General features: G+C 42.3%; 3 protein-coding genes across 3 annotated transcripts; 1 reads left to right on the top strand and 2 right to left on the bottom strand.

Moving 5' to 3' along the window:
- Nucleotides 1-426: 426 nt before the first annotated feature.
- Nucleotides 427-6,801, bottom strand: LOC134641719 (tapasin-like). The gene is made up of 7 exons (XM_063494237.1): nucleotides 6,718-6,801; nucleotides 6,419-6,595; nucleotides 6,064-6,339; nucleotides 5,446-5,775; nucleotides 3,093-3,419; nucleotides 2,940-3,023; nucleotides 427-651 (listed from the first exon to the last, which is right to left on the bottom strand). The coding sequence occupies exons 1-7, from the start codon at nucleotides 6,764-6,766 to the stop codon at nucleotides 623-625; spliced, it is 1,272 nt and encodes a 423-aa protein (XP_063350307.1). The 5' UTR covers nucleotides 6,767-6,801; the 3' UTR covers nucleotides 427-622.
- Nucleotides 6,802-8,075: 1,274 nt separating this feature from the next.
- On the top strand, nucleotides 8,076-16,655 carry gemin4 (gem (nuclear organelle) associated protein 4). The gene is made up of 6 exons (XM_063493905.1): nucleotides 8,076-8,231; nucleotides 8,844-10,832; nucleotides 13,641-13,797; nucleotides 13,900-14,164; nucleotides 15,487-16,176; nucleotides 16,381-16,655. The coding sequence occupies exons 1-6, from the start codon at nucleotides 8,222-8,224 to the stop codon at nucleotides 16,600-16,602; spliced, it is 3,333 nt and encodes a 1,110-aa protein (XP_063349975.1). The 5' UTR covers nucleotides 8,076-8,221; the 3' UTR covers nucleotides 16,603-16,655.
- A 176-nt stretch (nucleotides 16,656-16,831) lies between these two features.
- LOC134641475 (ceramide synthase-like) lies at nucleotides 16,832-19,351 on the bottom strand. Its single transcript, XM_063493909.1, has 5 exons — nucleotides 19,100-19,351; nucleotides 18,617-18,700; nucleotides 18,300-18,519; nucleotides 18,131-18,226; nucleotides 16,832-17,697 (listed from the first exon to the last, which is right to left on the bottom strand). Exons 1-5 carry the CDS (start codon nucleotides 19,219-19,221, stop codon nucleotides 17,422-17,424), a joined length of 798 nt encoding a protein of 265 aa, XP_063349979.1. The 5' UTR covers nucleotides 19,222-19,351; the 3' UTR covers nucleotides 16,832-17,421.
- Nucleotides 19,352-20,660: the final 1,309 nt, after the last annotated feature.

Genomic DNA, 20,660 nt, shown 5'->3' with positions numbered 1-20,660 from the left:
TACAGGATAACATCCTGAATCCAAAAGAGTAATCTGTGGAGCATAAACTGGAATAAAAAGTGGCTACTTATTTCTTTGTACTTCAGAAAACTATTTGCCAACAGACTTGTGATTGATTTTCATTGGATGTCTAAATCACTGTTATCTAAATTAATAAAACATGACGAACTCTTCATACCTGATAAAAAAGAAGCCATCAAACTTCTGCCCTTTTGCAAACTAAAAAAGGGCCTCTCTTAAAAAGCCCCGTAAATTTAATGACCCAAACAAAACTGTAATGTTTACCATGAATTTTAACAAAGAAAAATAAAATAAAATACAACACTTGTTCAAGTCAACCAGTTCACTAGCTGGTAACCCATCATTTTAAGCAGAGTTGTAATGCACTGCCTCACTGTCACACATGGAATGCAGGAGTTCACCAGCCCTCAGTCCGTCGATGTATCTGTGAAGACTCTGAAGGAAGACTCATTTAGCAGCTCACCTCTCTTATTCAGTCTGTGGCCACAACCTCTTCCTTTCTTCCTTTCAATTCAATTCAATTCCATTTTATTTGTACAGCACCAAAACAACAGTCATCTCAAGGTGCTTCACATTCCCTTTTTTGTTTTTTGTTTTTATATCACCTTACCTGCACCAACCTTCTCCACACTGTGGATGGAAAAAAACAATAATTACTTTAAAGAACGTCAGCATCTCACATGTGATACAACCAAGTTCCAAGAGAGCTGGGATGGTGTATGAAATCTGAATAAAAGCAGAATGTAATGCTTTAACATCTCATGATCCTATATCTTATTCACAAACATTGAAAACATATCAAATGTTAAAACTGATAAAATGGAAAATTTAAAGAAACACAAATAGTTCATTTTGATTTTAATGGCTTATTTATTGTGAGGGTCCCAGGGGGCTGGAGTCTGTCACACCTACTGCAAGGTGAGAGGCGGGGTACACCCCGGACAGGTTGCCTGTCTGTCACAGGGCTAACACAGAGAGACATACAACCTTTCATGGGTAATTTAGAATTACCACTTAACTCAACCCCAATAACTGTATGTCTTTGGACTGAGGATAGGCTCCAGATACCCCTGCAACCCTGATAAGGATAAATATAAGAGAATGGATGGATGGAATTTGATGGCAGTAACTCTATGGTGTAGAGCTGTGTATTGAGTGTATCAACCCAAATGCAGAAATCAGGATTCGGGAGTGAACTGATAAGGCTGGGACACAAAGGAAAAAAAATCAGGAATGATGAGACCACAGGCTTTAAACCATACACAAGCACAGGAGACAAACAACGTCTAACATACAACATGAAGTACCTAAACATGGAATTACAAAGAGGAAAGGAACACAACCTAATAACCCAGAACAGAGCCCAGAGAAGTAAAACTAAGGCCTCAAACTAGAAACACTAAACAATTATCAGTAAACTGACACAAAGGAGCAAGTGCCACAATACCGAAATGAGATTAGGTCTGATACAAGAACACAACAGAGGCAGGAACACATAATGAACTAAATGGATACAAAATAGACTAAAAACCCAGAAGGGAACTAGATCAGAAAAACAACTTTCCCCCCCATTAAACCTGTCCTGCCACGCAGCTTTTGCAATCCAAATTATGAGCCGACTCCCATGTTGTGCCAAACATATTTCGCTTTTCCAAGATGAGCGCCATAAATTCTCTATATGCTCCTCCTGTTTGTGTGTTTCTGTATTTGTTTATGTATTCATTTCTATTAGTGTTATTTCAGTTATTACAGTGTAATATGACCATTTCTAAGCTAACAGGCAGGAGAAAGAAAAGCAAGTGGGAGAAAATAGGAGAAAATATCAAAGATAAAAGGATAGAGCACAAATAGAAAAGCACCACCTGCTGCACCTGTAGTCCCAGAACTGCCTGGAAGGTGGCAGCTCCATAAACACTAATCCACCTCTAATCTATCAGAGATGCAGGCTTTTGAACTGGGCCCTGATAACAAGTCTGGGAACTTGTTTTTTCCAAAAAGAATTTCTCTATCATGGTCAATGGGAACACTACCCGGGGAGCGTTCAGGTTGCCTCGGTGGCCACGCCCTTGGGTTGGGCCATCAGTATCGCACCTGTATACCATCCCTGGCAATTACCGGAAAACTATTTCACTTACCGTGGATGGCTGCTCCACGCCAGTCCTTTATTCACTCTTAGTTAACTTGAATCCTAACCTCTGTGTTTATTCAAGTATTCTCTGACCCGTGTTAATATTACGCCCTTGTGCTCATGTTACCGCCCGACAACTGAAGACATCTCATTTTGCATCGAAGAGAACTCCCATAGTCTCCTTCTCTCCCTCCTTGGATTTTCTCCCATGGACACCCTCCCCTCCGAGCCCCACGGTCTGACTCTGATTGTAACCCACAGCATTCTAATTCTGGTTTAGTTTTAACTCTCTGCTTTCCTGCACACAAATAATTGTTCCCTTTCTGTTGCAGCTTCCCACAGTCCCCATCACGGATTCCCAGGGCATTTCAGTTCCCGGTTTCCTCGGCTTGAGTTATATTCTCGTTCCCCTGGTTGTTCGTGATCATTTATGTTAAAGAAATAAATCTGTACATAGTTCCTGTGAATTTTGTATTAAGTCTGCTTTTGGGTCCCTACTGAGTGTGAACCTTGGTTCATGACTTTCTCATTTTTTCTGATGTGTTGCTGCCATCAAATTCAATATAGTCTAATATTTTTCTCCGTAAATTTTCTCACTTTAGTCTTTTCACATGTTTTCCATTTTCTATTAAATTGCAAATCATCCATTCTGTTTATTTATCCATATTTATTACACACAACTTTGCAACTTTTTTAAAATTGGGTTGAACATGCTTTATATGTCAGTTGCTCCCAAGCAGCAAGCACATGTTCCTCAGGTGTGATTTAGCCGCAAGTCTGTATCACTCACCTGAGTGCAGGTAGCGCCGCTTCACATACAACAGCAGGATCACAACAGAGCCCACAACAAGGTACAACATCCAGTTGGTTGGCTCTGAAACAGAACACGCATGAAGCTCTGCTCATCCCAGCTGCTAGCTCCTAGTACTATACTGACACTCACCTTCCACAATCAGGGTGAAGCTCTTTGTGATGGGCACTTTCAGGGACTGATGCGAGACGCTACATGTGAACTTTTTCCCAGAGTCCCTGACCGCAGCCCGGAGGTAGAAAACACCTGACAGCAAGAAGGTCTTGTCCCCATTTACTTTGTGGCTGAACAGAACACTATGGTTCAGTGGCTTGGGATGTGGAGTGCCTGGATCCTCCTCATACCAAATTATCTCCACATCCCGAGGGTAGTAGCCATTTGCCTCACACTTAACCATCAAGTCCTTGCCCTCCTGCAATAACAGGGTGGTTCCAACATTGAGGGAGACATGGGGAGACTCTGAGGAAATGAGAGAGAAAAATAAATAGTAATTTCAATACCTAACAGCAGACATTTATTATAGTAACTGGGCTGTTTTATTTAATACACTCTGGTCAAAACTGGTGACATTTAAAAGTTAAAGTTGAGATTTGGTCTGAGTTCCAGAATTCTAGGAAGTCAAATTTGGTAAGATGCATTTCAGGTTACACACTTAACAGAATAATAAATATATATATAATCTCTATATATAAATATATATAAAATCTCCCACCCAGGCTCCACTGAGGATGCATTTTTATCACATATAGTAAGTTCAGCATGGACACATCTAATCAAGCATTAGATCTGGATAAAGAGAAACATAAACCTGACCATCATTTACACCAATGTATTTTGGTGTAAGTGATGTCAATCTGTCTGTAAACATGAACACTTGAAAAGTTTTAAATGAATTATGATGAACCTTGGAAAGGGTGTAGTGGAGTAACAAGCCAGCAAATGGATTTAACAGTTCATTAAAATTTGCCTTCCATCCTTCAATGTTAGTTGAAAATAGATTCAGAAAACCAAAAAAAAACAAAAAACGAATAACTAAGAAACTGAGATTCTTAAAAGTGTGCTGTATATTGACAACATATAAAAAGTACCATATAAAGATTTCAAATATCATGTCACATTTGACCTCTTACATTTCTTTCAAGGTCAATAGATTGATCTGAAGGTCAAAGTAATAAAATGCTATAAAGAGCTATTTAAAAATAGGTTTCTTACTCTCATTGTTTGTACTGACAACATATACAGTACCAGTCAAAGGTTTGGACACAGCTTCTTATGGCAAGCACAACAGTCAATCATTACTTTAACAACTGAAGATCAGTCAGTCTGGAAAACTGCTAAAATTTTTGAATGTGTCCCCAAGTGCAGTCCCAAAAACCATCAAGCACTACGATGAAACATGAGGACTGCCCCACAAAAGGAAGACCAAGAGTCACCTCTGCTGCTAAGGATAAATTCATCTGAGTCACCAGCCTCAGAAATCACAAGCTAACAGCACCTCAGATTAGAGCACAGATAAATGCCACACAGATTTTCCAGTAGCAGACATCTCTACATCAACTGTTCAGTGGAGACTGTGCGAATGAGGCCTTTGGTCAAATAGCTGCTAAGAAAGCACTACTAAGGAAAAGCAACAAGCAAAAGAGACTTGTTTGGGTCAAGAAACACAAGGAATGAACATTGACCAGTGGGAATCTGTGTTTTGGTCTGATGAGTCCAAATCTGAGATCTTTGGTTCCACCCACCGTGTATTTGTGTGACGCAGAAAAGGTGAACAGATGGTCTCTATATGCTTGTTCCCTCTGTGAAGCATGGACGAGGAGGTGTGATGGTGTGGGGGTGCTTTGCTGGTGACCACTGTTGGGGATTTATTCAAAATGGAAGGCACACTGAACCAGCATGGCTACCACAGCATCCTGTAGCAACATGCCATCCCATCCGGTTTGCTATTAGTTGGACCATCATTTATTTTTCAACAGGACAACGACACCAAACACACCTCCAGGCTGTGTAAGGGCTATTTGACTGAGAAGGAGAGTGAGGAGCGCTGTGCCTGATGGCCTGGCCTCCCGGTCACCTGACCTAAACCCAGTCGAGCTGGGTTGGGATGAGATGGACCACAGAGTGAAGGCAAAAGGGCCAAGGAGTGCTCAGCATCTCTGGGAATTCCTTCAAGACTGTTGGAAAACCATTTCAGGTGACTGCCTCATGAAGCTTATGAAGAGAATGCCATGAGTGTGCAAAGCAGTAATCAAAGCAAAGGGTGACTATTTTGAAGAATCTAAAGTATATAAAATGTTTTGAGTTATTTCACGCTTTTTTGTTTACTGCATAATTCTATATGTGTTCATTCATAGTTTTGATTCCTTCAGTGAGAATCTACAATGTAAATAGTCATGAAAATAAAGAAAAACCATTAAATGAGAAGGTGTGTCCAAACTTTTGACTGGTACAATAGACATATAGGGAATGATCCAATCCTATGTACCTTCAATCTGCAGATATATATCCACCTTGGCGAACAGTGGATTCACGGACACTGAACAAATGTAGGTCCCTTCACTGATCATCGTGGTGGAGGCGAGGGTGTAGGAGGCATCTCCAGCCGCAAGGGCACGTAGTTCGACACCGCTCCCCTCAGTCTGTCCTGTGCGCCTGTTGTAACTGAAGAGCTCAGTCCTCTCACCAGGGCGGTGCCTATGCCACTCTACAGTGACCTTTGCACCCTTGTGGTCAACATCAAACTGGCAGTGGAGCTTTTGCTGGGACTTCAGGCGTGCTTTAACTGAGGGAGTCTGTGTTTTGATGACCATGGCGACTGTGGAAACAGATGTGACAAACAACACAAGTGTCCTTTACTCAAATGGGTGACAACCACTTCCTGTATCTATGACATGACAATTATTTGACCATCCACCATTCCAAGTCAATATAACTATAACTGTCTCTCTCTATTTCTACTCTAATCTCCGAGACACAAACACAGTTTCTTTTCAGCACTCTTTCCTTAAACTTCTGCCACTGCAACAGGCAGGCAATTAACAAACCCCTAGGAGATAGTCTGTATGGCTCAACAAAAAAACACAATCCTCATATGTGAGTTTACCTGCGGTGGTGAGTACCTCTTTGTCAGCAATGACAGACCAGTTGTGGTAGTCTGGCTGCCCTGGGGGAGGCTGGTCAGAGGGGTGTCTGAGGGAGCCAGTGACTGCGAAGTGGCCCCTGCTGTGTCTGAGGATGCAGGTAAACCAGTGGTTGTACTCCCGGGCACCGAGGACAGGCCAGCGGACATAACCGCCCTCTGTGCTGTATCTGTGCAGCTCACACTTCAGCTGCTCTGCCTCCACCCCCTCCACATACTGCAGCAGATCCAACTTTGATCCTTGAAGACAATAAAATAAACACTAACACACTGTAGTTGTTTTTTTAGCCTTCTCCTAATGCAGGCTGCAGTAACTCACTGGTGACCAGGAAAGTGATGGCGTTTGGGTTAACAGGAGCATCTCCTTTCTGACCAAACTGAAGTATAGCCTCTCTGGGGATGACCCGAGTCTCTGTGTGGTTGTCCTTGTTCAAATACAAACGCTCATCAATGAAGTAACAAGGCAGCCACTGGATCTGATGGACACTCCACACACCTGAATGACACGAATACATCAGTCAGACAGCATAGTCGTTGGAATGCATGCGGTAGACTAGAATATCTATAGTCACTGTTGACCTAAGCTAATCTGTGACAACGTGTTGCACTATAACTCACCTGCACTCAGATACAAGTAAACAAATATCCTCAAGATTAAAACCGTCATTCTTCCCCGGTGCCCTCCACTGTCGAACTCCTTGTTGTCCGATGTCCACACAAAGTTTCTCTTGATACTTTCACTTTCATATCAAAAGAAAAGGAAAGAAGGAGTGCGATTTCTGGCGTGATGAGCAGCTCGAAAACCAGACCTTTAAAAAAAAACCTTAATCATAATCAAAAAAGTTAATCAAATCGAGATAATATGCTAGGAAATTGCAATAAATAAATAAATAAATCAGGATACAATATCCTAGTTCTTTTTACAGCGTTCCTGTTTTCATGTTAGACGTAACATTGTTGTAGCTGGAGCCTATCCCAGCTGCCACGTGGCCAGAGATCTGTCTGGTAGGAAGACTGTGGTAGGTGCATATTTTACTTTGTCCATTACCATACAAACGGACTCTAAACTGTGAGCGGTACCCGGTGTACTTGGAATCACGGGGCAAATGTACTCCGTACTTGATTCGAACTCAGGATTGCTGTAATGTGACTATGTAAACCACCGCACCACACAGTTTAATAAATAGCTCACAGCAGTTCATGAGGAGTCAACAGCTTGCAACAGGTGCTTTTGACTTTATATAAAACTCGTAGTACTGACTTTGCCCTGAGGTGTCGCTGTGAGGGCATGACGACAGCAGCCTTACTAGTCTTTCCGACACCAGAGCTGATGGACGAGAGTCATGTCACTTCCTGTTAATCTCGTTTTACAGAAATTCACTATTTAGTTCACCTGAAAGTCCTCAAATAATAGCAGTGAATGTAGCGAAAGCGCTCAAATAATTATTTCTCCATGCCCGATTTTAGGTCTAATAATCTACATCATACGTTATTTAGATATTGGGAGCGTAGTTAAACCACAACAAAACCTATCATGCATATGAGAACACGCTGCTTGTGGTGGTCGAAGGTGATTACTGTCAGGAAGTTACTGCCAGAAGTTTTCCGCGGCTGTTTGTTTCATGCCTGAAAGCAAAGTAGTCGATGCATTATGGTGAATGCGGCTCTTGGTGCTGTTTGTATTACGCCGAAATGTTGGAATCTCATAAAAATGTGAAAATGGAGCTACGTCTATTAACTATCAAGGAAAATATTTAAAAACAAAAAACAACCAAAATTGTTTACCCAACAAGAATGACATTCTGGGGCTACAGAGCCATAGAACTCTATTCATTCTGCCATATGCTTAGAGCGCCCTCTATGAAACCGGAAATCCACAGAGTGGGAGTTCTTGTTCATGAATCCTCTCTGGTCGTACACGCTGATGCTAACAGCGGAAGCGCTTTATACAAAGTTGGTGTCACTCTGATAGAAACCTTTGCTGGGAGGTAGTTTCGTGTTTGCTCTCTACTTCGTTATACTCTGTAAAGTATTAGAGCTGTGCTACAGCTTATAGTTGGAACTAAAATTAGCAAACTAGCTTCTCAGCATCCAGGTCAACTCTGCAGCTTTGACACTAATAATGAACAAAGGTAACCGTTACACTCCTCACGAGTCACAATTTCTCTTATGCTACAGTTAATGTTGCATGTGCTAAAAGAAAATAACAGCATACCATGATTTTTCGCCATAATCAACCCCCCCCCCCAAAAAAAAAAAAAAATTAAATAGTATCAGCTTTAGCAGTTTAAGAGGTAATGCTGTTCTCTAACCGCTCTGCTGTATGTGTGTGAGAATGACAGAGCAGCGACATTTTATTCTATATATATTTATATAGCTTGTATTAATTATGTGTGGAACTGAAAAATAGGCACTAATACCTTATTCTACAGAGTGTGGATGTTCATATACAAGATCACGATTTAAAATAATGAGATACAAGTAACCTCTCTGAGCTCAGGCTTCAGACCATGTTCCTTCCAGTGTCAACTTTAGATGAACCAGAGTTGAACATCAGCTTATCTCCAGCCAAAAGCCATTTTCAAAGTGGCATTTTTTGGTCTTAAGATCAAATGTGTTGTTTTTTGTGCAGCTTTGCCATTTTAGGCTAATTTAAGGAGCTGAGAGGACAGTTAAAAAAATTCAAAAAAATCAATTTCCTCTGGCAAATTTGAGTTTTGATGCCTTTTCTCTTGTTCTTTCAGCCTCGACAGTACTTCAGGGAGCTTTCCTCCTGGCTGATAAGCTGTGTTCCCCCTCATCCCTGTCCACCATTCAGAAAGCAGACTGGAGCCGGGTGGGACATGTGATCTTGGAAGCACTCAAAGAAATCTGCAGACAGGATGACGTCAGTGACTGTCCCAACCCAGCAGCTGAGAGCTGGAAAAAGAGGATGGTTTGTGTTGTGTGGCTGAAGCTGCTGTGCAGAGAGGCTGAGGAGAACGTTGAGTTGGCTTGGAGGGAGAACCCTTTCTTCTCTCTCCAAAACAGCCTCCCTGAGGTCAGCCGTGTCGTCCTGCTTGAGCTGGTGAAGTCAGCAGCAGCTGCGGGTGTTTTTGCCAGTTTCCTCCTGCGTCTTCCTCACGCTCAAATCTGTGCTGAGCTGGAAAGGCTGGTGGAACATGTGAGGAGCGATCCCATAGGGGAAGACGATATACGACTCCTTCTGGAGGTTTGGTGGGAGCTGTGGAAAGGCAGAGCGGAAGAGAAGGTTGGAGAAGAAGAGAGCATAGAGAAGATGTTTGCCAACCAGCTTGCTCGCCTCTCCTCTGAGTCCTCCAGTCTGTCCCCTCAGGCTGCAAAGAGGTTAAAGTTAGACACGCCAAATTCAGCAGATATTCTGCACATTCTCCTTTACGCACTCAAAGACATGAAAGGTCACATATCCTCAGCTGACCTCTGCTTTCAGTCCTTATCCATTTCCCTCGATGCTCTTTATACAACCTTCCTGATAGACCAAAACGTGGTGCTTCCAGCTAAAGAGAAGTTGGACTGTTTGTGTAAAATCCTCCGAGCCAGAGAGGAGAACATGGAGAAGCTTAGTCCTGAAACGATTCAGGAAGCTCTGAAAGACTTGCGTGCTTCTCACACACCTTCTCAGTTTAAGCTGTGCCAGATGAAGCTGAGTGAAGCCCTGAAGATTATCACAGAGCTTGCACAATTTTGGCAAAGCGGTGTTCTCAATCAGTGTGACCACTCCAGTCCTAGTTACTCTGCTTTCCAGTTAGAACAAAGCATCCAGAGGGTCCTGGCTTCTCTAGAGGAAGCACCTGGAGCTGGGACTGACGACTTTGAAGGAGAGAATGATACACTCAGAGGTGTGCTGAAGTCACTGTCCCTCCCTGCAGCAGAGAGCAGCCCTGAAGTGAGCGCAGAGGTTGCTGCTGTCATCATCACCCATCACCTGGAAGACTGTGAGGACTTTGCAGTGTTGTTTGCCAGCGAGCCATTATGGGCAGAACGTGCGGATCGCTGGCTCGACTGCCTAGAAAAAAACCAGGGGGCATTCCGGAAGCACAGCACCCTCATGAACCTCGCCTCCACCCTAATGAGCAGACTCCATAGCGAGAGCGCTAACATGAGGCAGTGCCACAAACTGCTGAAAATCACTTCAGGTATTTTCTCCACACTCACATTAGAAGACCAGAACAAAGCGTTGGCTGCCATGCTGAGATTATCCAGCAGGGGGTTCTTCGAGTGCTCTGTACCTGCTGCTCTAGCTGATGGGTTTGAACAGGAGCTCAACATGGCCTTCAACTGCATCATTCAGGGGGCGGGCGGAGCTTCAGCGGGAACTTCACAGGGCAACCTGACTACGGCAGCCTCTCTAGTTGCAAGAGTGGCCTTTCAGAACCCCGAAGCCACTTTGAGGTCCTGCTGTCATTCGGCTGTTTTCAACAAAGGAGCTTTCTCTCTAATGGGTAAGATCCTGGAACAGCTGCCAGGACTCAGAGACCAGAGGGGAAGAAGAGATGGAGGGAGGAAAAATGTGGTGTGCAGTTTACTTTGCAAGTGTTTACAGGACGTGATCCAGACCAAGTCACTGTCAGCAACTGAAAAAGAACAGTTCCTCAAGTTCCTGGGTCTGCTCATGGAGCCCGTCACTTCAGCTGAGGGAGAAGGAAAGAGGGAAAGCGTTCTGTCACCTCACGAAGTCGTGAAAACCTTTGTCCTGCCTAACCTCTCAGCTACAGGTGAGTATCACATGTTTATGTTTACCACAACCTACATTAGCTACTTTCTTAGCATTTTACAGTTGTGATCAAAAGTTTAGATCCACTCATCATGGATATGAATGTCATGGTAAACGTGGTGCTTCCACCACGTCTGGGCTTTTAACATTTCCAGGGTGGAATGATTGTACAGCATACATGTGTAATGACTGAAAAAAACAAAACAAGAATTAGATCCACAAGTTTTAATTTATTTTCACTGATCCTGACAGGGTCAAAATTCTAAATGTTAAATGAAAAGATTAAGTGTACCGTAGCAAGTTGCATCTTCATCAGACACTTTTAGTAGTTACCAATAAGCCTCTGGCATAATTCTTGGCAGAACTGATAGGTTATTCAAAATTATTGGTTTCCAGGCATAGACCACTAGAGTTGAGGTCTGGGCTTTAGGAAGGGAATTCCAGAAGGTTACGGTAATGTCAGCCTTCTTTATCCAAGTTTCAACCATCTGACTGTTGATTTGAGCCACAGAGCATGATGCTACCACAACCATGCTTGACAGCAGGTACAGCATTCTTAGGTTTGAAAGCCTCCTCTTTACTCCTCCAACCATACCTCTTGTCACTGTGGTCAATTTTTTTCTCATCTGACAAATCAAACTTTTTTCCAGAAGGGATCTGACTTGTCCATGTGAGCAGCTGCAAGTGTCAGTTAAGTGTGAAGGTGTCGATTTTGGAGCAGGGGCTTCTATATCGGCACGTTCTTGGTCCATGGCGATGTAAAAAAAAAAACAACAACTCTTCACTGTGGACAGTGATGCTGCTGTTCCAGAAGTTTCCAGTTAAAGGCAGGCTTGGTGGTGCCTGGGTTGTCCCTGAACCAATTTCATCTTATCTGAGAGTGACTGTTTGTCTTTTCCAGAAATTGGAACAGCAGTTCACTTACAGTGTACTTGTTCTTACATACAATTGTTTGAACTGGTGATCACAGAGTCTAGCTGCTGAAAGCTGGCTCCATTAAGCATCTGGAATGACCTTCCTAAAGTTCTGAACTGAACCCTGTTTAAAAGTTGTGCACTATGACCAACCAATTTAAATTAAATGTATTTAAATTAAATACCAATTCTGCCAATAAGAGTGTTTAAATAGCAGCCAGAGTTAAGGCAGATGACTACTAAAAGCATCTGCAAGGCTCGCAAAATTTCAAAATATCTGGTAGCCCTTTGGGCAGGCACTCTTCAGTTTTTGGTAGCCCAAAATAAATTTAAGTAGCCCGAATAAAAAAGAATTTTTTTTATGTTTTATTTCCTTTGCAATAAAGTATAATATTGTAACGGAAACAAAAATTAATCAAAAAATTGTATAAAAATTACAATCATCAACTCAAATACTTGTTTCTAATTGAACAAAAATTTCTATGAACTTGCAAGAACTGTGTAGAACATGAATCAGTCTGTGTCAGATCCTGAATCTGAAATTTCCACTGGAGTCACTGGTAAGAGGTAAGTGGAACCAAGATCTAGGCCATTTGCTTTTTGAAGTTTGCAAAGACTGCTAAATTTTGCCAATGGTAGTTCACTCTTTGCAACACTGTTCTAAACAGATTTTTCAGGGCTTCTTATTCTGCTTGGTTTATTTTTAGTATGTTTTTTGCAATTGCTGTTTGTTCTGGGAAAGATATTGCAGACTGGGCAATAATGCATTTCTTGCATTTCTCATGGGTTCTGATGGGGTCTTTCTTAAAATTACTGGTCCCAGTAACAAAGGCGCTGGTCGACTCAGAAATCGAATGAAACACAACACACCTGGCAGAACATCATGTTATTTAGCTCGTCATATTCCAGCCACAGAAATTCTTTTGTCAATGAAACCATAAAGCTGCACTTTCTTTTTCCCTCATAGTCTGATTTGTCATAACTTTTCCGTTTTGTGGTAGGCTTTTCTTTGGCTGCCCCTTGTTCACCCTGACCTGTCTTTGGCTCAGCAGAACTAATATACCGGGGTAAATCCTGCTGCTTTTACACACTTACTTACATAATGGTCAGCGATTCTCTGCGCAATCAACCTCTCACATGTTTAAGCTTGCTGTGGGAGATTTCACTTGTCACGTTTGAATAGTAAGCTAATGAGTGATAAGACGATATCAGAGGAATTGGTGCACAATTAATCGTCACTCACCAATCAGTACTGCCGCTCTCTACACACAATTCGCACGATAGCAAAGTGAAAGCAAAAAACAAGCGCAAATTCAAACGCGATTTCAATATCTCACATATTGACAGTGGCTCATCGATACCAATGACATAATTACTCAGCTACATTTCTGAAAGAATGCAAAAGCATTGACATATATTTTTCCTTCCTATGATAGCCCGACGGGCAGGGCTGAGATAGACTTTGGTAGCCCGACTGGAAAAATCGCTAGCGATTTTGCGAGCCCTGATCTGGTTAAAGTGTGGTTAAAGGCACATTTAATCAAATATTAGTAAGGTGCATGTATATATCAAAGAAAATCTAAAATAAATTCAAACTTGCATTCAGACATGCACCCTATTCTTTTCTTCTTCTTTTTTTTTTAAAGTCATTACAGATGGATGCTATACAAGCATTCCAGCCTAGAAAAGAAACAGGTTAAGGAAATCATGAAAAGTCACCCAAATCACCCTGACATGTATCACCAGGATGAGTGGATGGAAACCTCTGACCACAGCTGTAGATCCATTTTAAGTTACATTTGGCTAATCCACCTATAACCCAAGGCTGTCACATAAATGCATTGGGATGTAAAGTAAATTATTTGTCACTGATAGTTATTCTGTGGTTCTGCCAGCTCACTGTTCTGTGGATGCAGAGCTGAGTATGCAGCTTCTCCAGACTGCTTTGTCTGTGGACATGCAGGAAGCAGCCACCACTCCTCACTGGGTGTTGGACTGCTCTCCTTTCCCCCTCCTCTACATGCTGGCCCAGCTACACAACCAGACTCTCAGGTTTGTATCATAAGTAAAGCTTTCCACTTTTTTTTATTTCTGAGCTGTTAAACCTTTATAGCGTTTACCATCATTTGATTTCAACTTAAACCCACCTCCTAGATGTTGGGAGCAACCACCAGACCACCACATCTGGTCCATGGATATGAAGGAGCTGCTGTTGTCAGTGCTGACCACTCTGGGGCAGGTGGTGGGTGCGGAGGTGGCAGTGGCCCCCAGCAGCTGGTCCCGAGCGCTGTTCTGGCTCCACAACAAGATGGAAGAGCTGGACTGGACGGTTCAGTTCCTGCTGAAGCCTGTGTGGGGGGAGCACTTTAAAAATGAAGTGCCCTCCTCTCTGCTGGCTGTGTGTGATCTACCTGAACAGGTACGTCCTACTGCGGAACCCGCCTACTCCTGAATTTCTTTGAAGAACAGTGTCAGGTATCAACATCCAATCTGTGAAAATGCAAACCCAGGTCTGGGTAAAACATAAATAAAACAGAATGAAATTATTTGCAAACATCTTAAACCCTCATTTTATTCAAAGTACAACACTCAACGTGTCAAATGTTTAAACTGAGAAAATTTACCTTTTTTAAAAAAAAAAGAAGAAAAAAAAAAGCTCCTTTTCAAATTGGAGGCAGAACTTTGAGACAAGGCCTCAAAAGACTGGAAAAGTCAGTGTTACTAAAACAAGTGGCTGATAACTAATTGGGTTAACTGGAAGCAAGTCAGTAACAATACAGAGTAAAAAGAGCATCTTTGAGAGGCAGTGTTTCTCAGAAGTAAAGATGGGCAGAGATATACAAGTCTGCAAAGAAATGTAATTGCAAAGATTTTGAGTATCTCATCATCTCTGGTACATAACTTCAAAAAGGTTCAAAGCATCTGGAGAAATCTCTGTGGCAGAGGACAGGACCTTCAGGCCCTCAGAAAGCAATGGATTAAAAAAAAACCAGCCATGATTCCATCATAGAAATCAGGAATGCTTCCAGAAATCACTGTTTGTGAATATGATCCAGAAACACTGCCGTCTTCTCTGAGGCAAAGCTCATAAATGGACTGATAGATCCAAACTGTTCTGTGATCAGATAAATCAAAACTCGAAAGCCCTGAAAGGTCAAATTAACTGCAACTTTTAAAAAAAAACAGAAAATAGAAAAACGCGTAAAAGCACACAAACCACAACTGAAGTGTTTATGGGGACACAATAATGTGACGGACCAGCTAGAGAAGTGACCAGAACCAAAACATGCACAAGATCACACTGAGACATGCTTAAAAGAAGAGGACTCGTCAGAGAAGACGATGCAGGATAACACAAGATTCATATAAAACTGTAGATACTGTACATGTTTGCTATTAGCTGTTAAACAGCCATCTGTTATTGTGTCCCCAAAAACACTTCCATTTTTTTAATGATTTTTCTATTTGCTGGTGTTCTTTGACCTCTGCGGGCCACCGTAATGTACAAGTTTTATGTTTTCAATCAGCAGATGCTGCTCAGCCTGTAGACCTTTAAGCCATTTTTGTAGCAGGCTGTAAACCAAATTTTTAATGCTGTAAATTTGGGCATTTAAACATTGAAATCTGGCTCACAGGCTCACTTTTTGAGAAAAAAATATGTGATACTGTTATTTGTGTGGTTTCTGCTGAGCTGATTGGTTTTGCTCTCAGTTTGCATTGAACACTATGTCGGTCCTGTAGGAATGGTTGGGTGTGGACCTTCCCTCGTACGGTTTGGGCACAGGTCTTTTAGCCTGGATGGAGTGTTGCTCCATATCTGACTCTCTGCAGAGCACCATGCTGTCCTGTCTCACTCTGGACCAGCACAAACCTGACCACGTCAGCATGTTCAGCAAAGGCCTGCTAGTGGCTCTGACTCAGATGCTGCCCTGGTGCTCCGTCTCCCAGTGGAGCAGGCTGCTGAGAGGCCTCCGTGAGCTGATCACATCCAGCCGCCTTCATGTGCCTTTCTCTCTGGAGTATGTGGACTTTCTGCCCCTACTGGACCTGAGGAAGTTTTCATGTGAACTCCGCCTGTCGGTCCTCCTCCTTCGAGTCCTGCAGCTGCTCTGCGGCTCCAGCTGCTCTGACTGGCTGTCGGCGGATGGCTGGGCACACGTAGGCAGGTTATACGCCCACGCTGTGAGGGACATGATGAATTCACTACGAGCCAAACTGCCTCTTCCTTCATCTGGTGCTTTTACTGCTTCTGCTTCAACTCCTCCTAAAACACCAGCAACCACAGACTCAAATCCAACTCTCATATATCCAAAGTCCAAAGAAGCCAGAGACACTCCTCTGATATCAAAGGATTCACAGAAGGAGACTGCTCCGAGCCAGGAAGTTCTTTTTGTTCTGAGCCAGCTCTTCTGCCATGTTCAGCACGTCCAGGTATGACTTCTTTACACCATTCTGTCTCTGATTGGCTAATTTTTTCCTCTTATAACCAAGCAGCATGTTTGCTCAAATTTAGTAATGCACTTGGATCAGCATGTGTTAGATGGCATTGTATTTGACTGCTACAAAGTTCTCTCAGTGTGTTCTTTTCCTGAGTCAGGACTACAGGCTCACTGGTGAAACGTGTCTTCCCTTCAGGTGATGATGCCAGGAGGCCAATGTGAGCCTCTGTTCCTCTCTAGTCTGGAGATCCTCAGTCAGTACGAGGCCATTATGGCCGCCTTCCCAAACAGCTGCACCCCACTGGAGTGCGACAACACCCGCCACTTCTTCTCTACCATCTCGGACAACTTGGAGAACCCGGAGATGAAGGCTGTGCTGCAGCAGAAAATTGCTCAGCTCGTGTCCTCAGCAGCATGATGCACACACTGACCTATCCGCTGTTTCCCACTGAGCACTTTGAGTTTGCAAAAACTCAAAATCCTGAATATGTCTGCTGATTAACAACAGTGTAATGTTAAGGTCATGTTTAATATGAGCACCTCTCTAAGAATCCGCTAATGATGTCAGTGTGTGTACAAGTTATCCCTGTGAGCCAGAAGCTCAGGCTGGAGACGGCTCTAAATAGTTTTTTTTATTTATTCTTGGCTCTATGTGATGTCATAGAAAAGATATTTTTAATATAATGAGACACAGACCTGCTGTATGTGAGGGCAGGACACAAAACTACTCATGTAGGGTGCAAGAATGAAAGCATGGAGATGGAAATAAGGAGGAAATCTGTCACACTGAACTCAGGTTAAGAAGTAACGAGCTTGAAATCTCTGTGAATTAAAAAGCAAACTTAAAATCATATTTTGCAACACGTTGAGCAGTTATTATTTGCACTAATATTGTAGACAGCATGAAAACGTGAGCTAAATGTGTGTACTGTACACCAGGGGCACTCAGTCATCATCAGTGTGTTATTATTTCACCCTTTATTCATTAAAGTGACTTTAATTTATACAAACAGATTCTGTGTAGTTGGGTAACATTGTTGAGGCTCTAACATATAAAAGCTGAACAGACAACAGGAAAACAGCACTGCTGACAGACAATGTGATAGAGTCACAGTTAAACAACTATTCCTGTTAAATCTGACTTAACTTTATTATGAAAATAATAAACTTATATTTTCATGAACTGTAGCAATAATCTGAGGGTTTTGTGTTGTTTTTTTCAAAAATCATGGAGCCTTCAGTCTTTGCGGGCCGGCCCCTTCCTCTGCCTCAGGTACAGTCTGTTGGCTTTCCTCAGCAGAAGTATAAACCAGTAGATCTGTGGAGCCAGGAGCACTAGGTTACCCACGTTGCATTGCAGCGGCAGGTGAAAGACCACTCTGTGCAGAGGAATCCCAACTTGCCGGCCATACATCCAATACATGAAGGGGAAGAGCAGGATCCGACATGTGAAGAAACTGAGCAAGACAATGATGCCGTTGATCCTGTGGAGTCTGGTGTTGTCGAGACCCAGCTGGATATGAAACGCAGAAAGATGGTGAGGGGACTTCCCTAATATATCCATGTGCGTAACACAAAACGCTTTTATGCAAACATGATAAGAATTTATGCCATTTGTCGTACTACAACACAATCTTTTATACATGACCATTATAAACCCTGCACACAGGGTCCCACAATAAAAACACAGGACCAGGTAGGTTCATCATTAAAAACTGCATTTTGTATTTAATCGGATTATCTTTCTCTAACAGTAAATTTGCTTGATGATCTGAAATTGTTAGTGTGACAGATTTTCACACCCATATGTTTTGGCTAGTCTCTGGTGCCTTTGTACAGTCTGCCACTCTGGTCCTGTCAGCTTTAAGCCGACCTTTTCTTACCACTAGTGGGATTTCTTAATGTCAGCCTTCCTCTATCTGCTAAAGGTAAATCCCATGCATTACCTGGATGAGAATCTTTCCAATGGAGACAAAAGGAGTGCTGAACTCTGTGGTGAACAGGCAGCCGATGAAGAAGTCCCCCAGTCCTCTTCTGAAGAACTGCAAATCAAACACATTTAGTGGCAAGTCAGCCTGAACACACAAAGTGGAAGAGACTCCTCAGTGTTCTCACCAGCGTGATGGGCATGAAAACGAGAAGCAAGGCCACATGATGAAGAACCAACATGGAGTCCTTGATGAGAAAAGCTTTCACTGTCTGAAGAGAGTGGCCGCTGTGTGAGCTGGAATGACCTTTGAGCTTCTGAGTATGGTAGTGGCTCAGATACATGGCATAGATGTCAAAGACCATGTAGGGCACTCCAAACAATACAAACGCGTTCACCAGCCAGTGACTGTGAAGTGAGACAGGAAACACTTTCACTGAACTAACAAACTGACAATCTAATGATAATTCATGTCTTCATGTGCAACAAACTATGAAACACTAACCTGTCAGCCATGACGTCCCTGCAGGATATCATGACTGTGACTCCAGCTGCAGTAGCCAGAGATGCATGTATGGCAGAAACCAGCCTAAAGTAAGCAAAGCAACTGTTTGGGTAGACACAACTGCACTGGAATACATGCACGTTTATTTGTTGTCTGGCTTTTTAATAGTCCCCACTGCATACGCAATGAATATTCAAACCCTCACAGGCACATATCCTACCTACAAACACATAACCAAATATTTGTGTCAAATTCTAAAATCTAAGTCAAGCTTATATTTAACGGGAATCAGAGGATTCCTTACGTCAAAAACGCCTCTATGGTTTGTTATATAGGTGCCGAATTTAGCTGCTCTTTCTTGTTAGTAATATGACACAGGAAGCAAATCTCCGCAGTGTGTGTAACGAGACATATAAACAACACAACATTAAACTGGCGTTTGTGTTAACGTAGTCTGGTGAGGTGACCCGTGTGGATGCTGACCTCTCACTAACACAAACCACGTCAGCGTCGCTCCACTGTGTGAAAGTGGATTTAAGGACTTTTCTGGAGCCGCAGAAAAGTCCAGGGAACACCAGAGCGCCACAGACCAGGGCAGAAAGCATTATGTTAGCCGGCCTCCTCCTGGTCCTCGTAACCGTTTTAACACAGTCCACATACCAACACCTGCCGTAGGGACACCATCGTATTTCAGTAAGCTAACGGCAGCTAGCTTCTCTGATGTTTTGTTGAACTTCCGTCAACCTTTATTTAGAGGGCTATGATTGGCTGTAGGAGAAGAGCTTTAAACCAATAGAAATCCTTGACTTTAAACTACCTTTGAATTTCTCAGTCTACTTTATTCGAATCTGTTTCAATACGTTTCTTCTCTTCTTTGGTGATTGAAATATGTATAATATTTAAATGCTAATGATATTTAATATTATTAAAAATACTACCCATCTGTACTTGTATTATTATTTTTATAATGTCCTTTTTCCATTTTTCATTGAAAAAGAAATGCGCGTGGGAAGGTAATTGTGATTAAGTACTCCAGGATTATATTATGTATTTATTTTTTAAAGAGAAAGTTTTAGGAAATTCTATGTTTTAATAAAATTCTAAGAAAATGTCGTAATAAGAGTGACTTACCAATAAAAGGACATGTCAGTCCAGTCTAAGATAAGTCTTCTTTTAACAATATTATGGATTCATGTCCATTTAGATTAAATTACTCATTGAAAACTATGGATTAAAACTATTATTATGTGAGAATTTCAAAAATTACAAATGAAATAAAACACAGGGGCTTAAACAGTTTCCAGTATGCAGTCTGTGATACCAACATATAGTAGAACCAGCGTGTCATATATTTACAGGCAGCAAGCAGGAAAGTGTGCTTGGTTCTCACAGAGCAGGAATGCAAGGTGGCTCCGGCCTTTCTCCAGAGGGATTATAACAGAGAGAGACATGGTACTGAAAGGACCCTGGACTGGAACCTACAATACAGAATACTGCATTTAATCATACTTTTTAGTAATCTCTGGCTCTCATCCATAGCATGTCTTCTATTCTGTGTTCCTCCTCTCACCCCAACCGGTCACGGCAGATGGCCGCCCCTCCCTGAGCCTGGTTCTCCCAGAGGTTTCTTTCTGTTGAAAGGGAGTTTTTCCTTTCCACTTTCGCCAAAGTGTTTGCTCATACCCCCTATGATTGTTGGGTTTTTCTCTGTATGTATTAATAAAGCGCCTTGAGGTGACTGTTATTGTGATTTGGCACTGTATAGATAAAATTGAATTGAATGAGTCCTCCCAGCCTTCCTCAGTGATTACATGAGTGTGATAAGCTGATGACACAGCTAACATGACTTATAGTACTGTGTAGCTCAGTCATAGGCCTGAGCTGGACTAAACTCTCAGCAGTTGGAGGATACTCAACTGCAGAATCAGACTTAGATAAATGGTTCATAGTGTGCATAGTGTGCGCTTCTGACTGTCACTGTGTCCTATAACACAATGCCATTTTTGAAATCAAATGTATTTCTTTAGAATATTGCATCACTTTC

This window comes from Pelmatolapia mariae, linkage group LG14 (assembly GCF_036321145.2).
Source record: "Pelmatolapia mariae isolate MD_Pm_ZW linkage group LG14, Pm_UMD_F_2, whole genome shotgun sequence".
In the NCBI taxonomy this organism is placed as follows: domain Eukaryota; kingdom Metazoa; phylum Chordata; class Actinopteri; order Cichliformes; family Cichlidae; genus Pelmatolapia; species Pelmatolapia mariae.
The sequence above is the reverse complement of the archived record's forward strand: the minus strand, read 5'-3'. Positions and strand labels throughout refer to the sequence as shown.

What these genes read in the sequence shown, in the direction of transcription:
- LOC134641719 (XM_063494237.1), bottom strand. Translation starts at nt 6,766, where the DNA reads ATGACGGTTTTAATCTTGAGGATATTTGTTTACTTGTATCTGAGTGCA. An exon ending in TATATATCTGCAGATTGAAG is followed by an intron (nt 3,420 to 5,445) that starts GTACATAGGATT and finishes TCATTTCCTCAG; the next exon opens with AGTCTCCCCATGTCTCCCTC. An exon ending in GCGGCGCTACCTGCACTCAG is followed by an intron (nt 652 to 2,939) that starts GTGAGTGATACA and finishes TTCCATCCACAG; the next exon opens with TGTGGAGAAGGTTGGTGCAG.
- gemin4 (XM_063493905.1), top strand. An exon ending in GCCTAACCTCTCAGCTACAG is followed by an intron (nt 10,833 to 13,640) that starts GTGAGTATCACA and finishes TGGTTCTGCCAG; the next exon opens with CTCACTGTTCTGTGGATGCA. An exon ending in CTACACAACCAGACTCTCAG is followed by an intron (nt 13,798 to 13,899) that starts GTTTGTATCATA and finishes CCCACCTCCTAG; the next exon opens with ATGTTGGGAGCAACCACCAG.
- LOC134641475 (XM_063493909.1), bottom strand. Translation starts at nt 19,221, where the DNA reads ATGCTTTCTGCCCTGGTCTGTGGCGCTCTGGTGTTCCCTGGACTTTTC. An exon ending in AGGGACGTCATGGCTGACAG is followed by an intron (nt 18,520 to 18,616) that starts GTTAGTGTTTCA and finishes CTCACTTCACAG; the next exon opens with TCACTGGCTGGTGAACGCGT. An exon ending in TTTTCATGCCCATCACGCTG is followed by an intron (nt 18,227 to 18,299) that starts GTGAGAACACTG and finishes TTTGATTTGCAG; the next exon opens with TTCTTCAGAAGAGGACTGGG.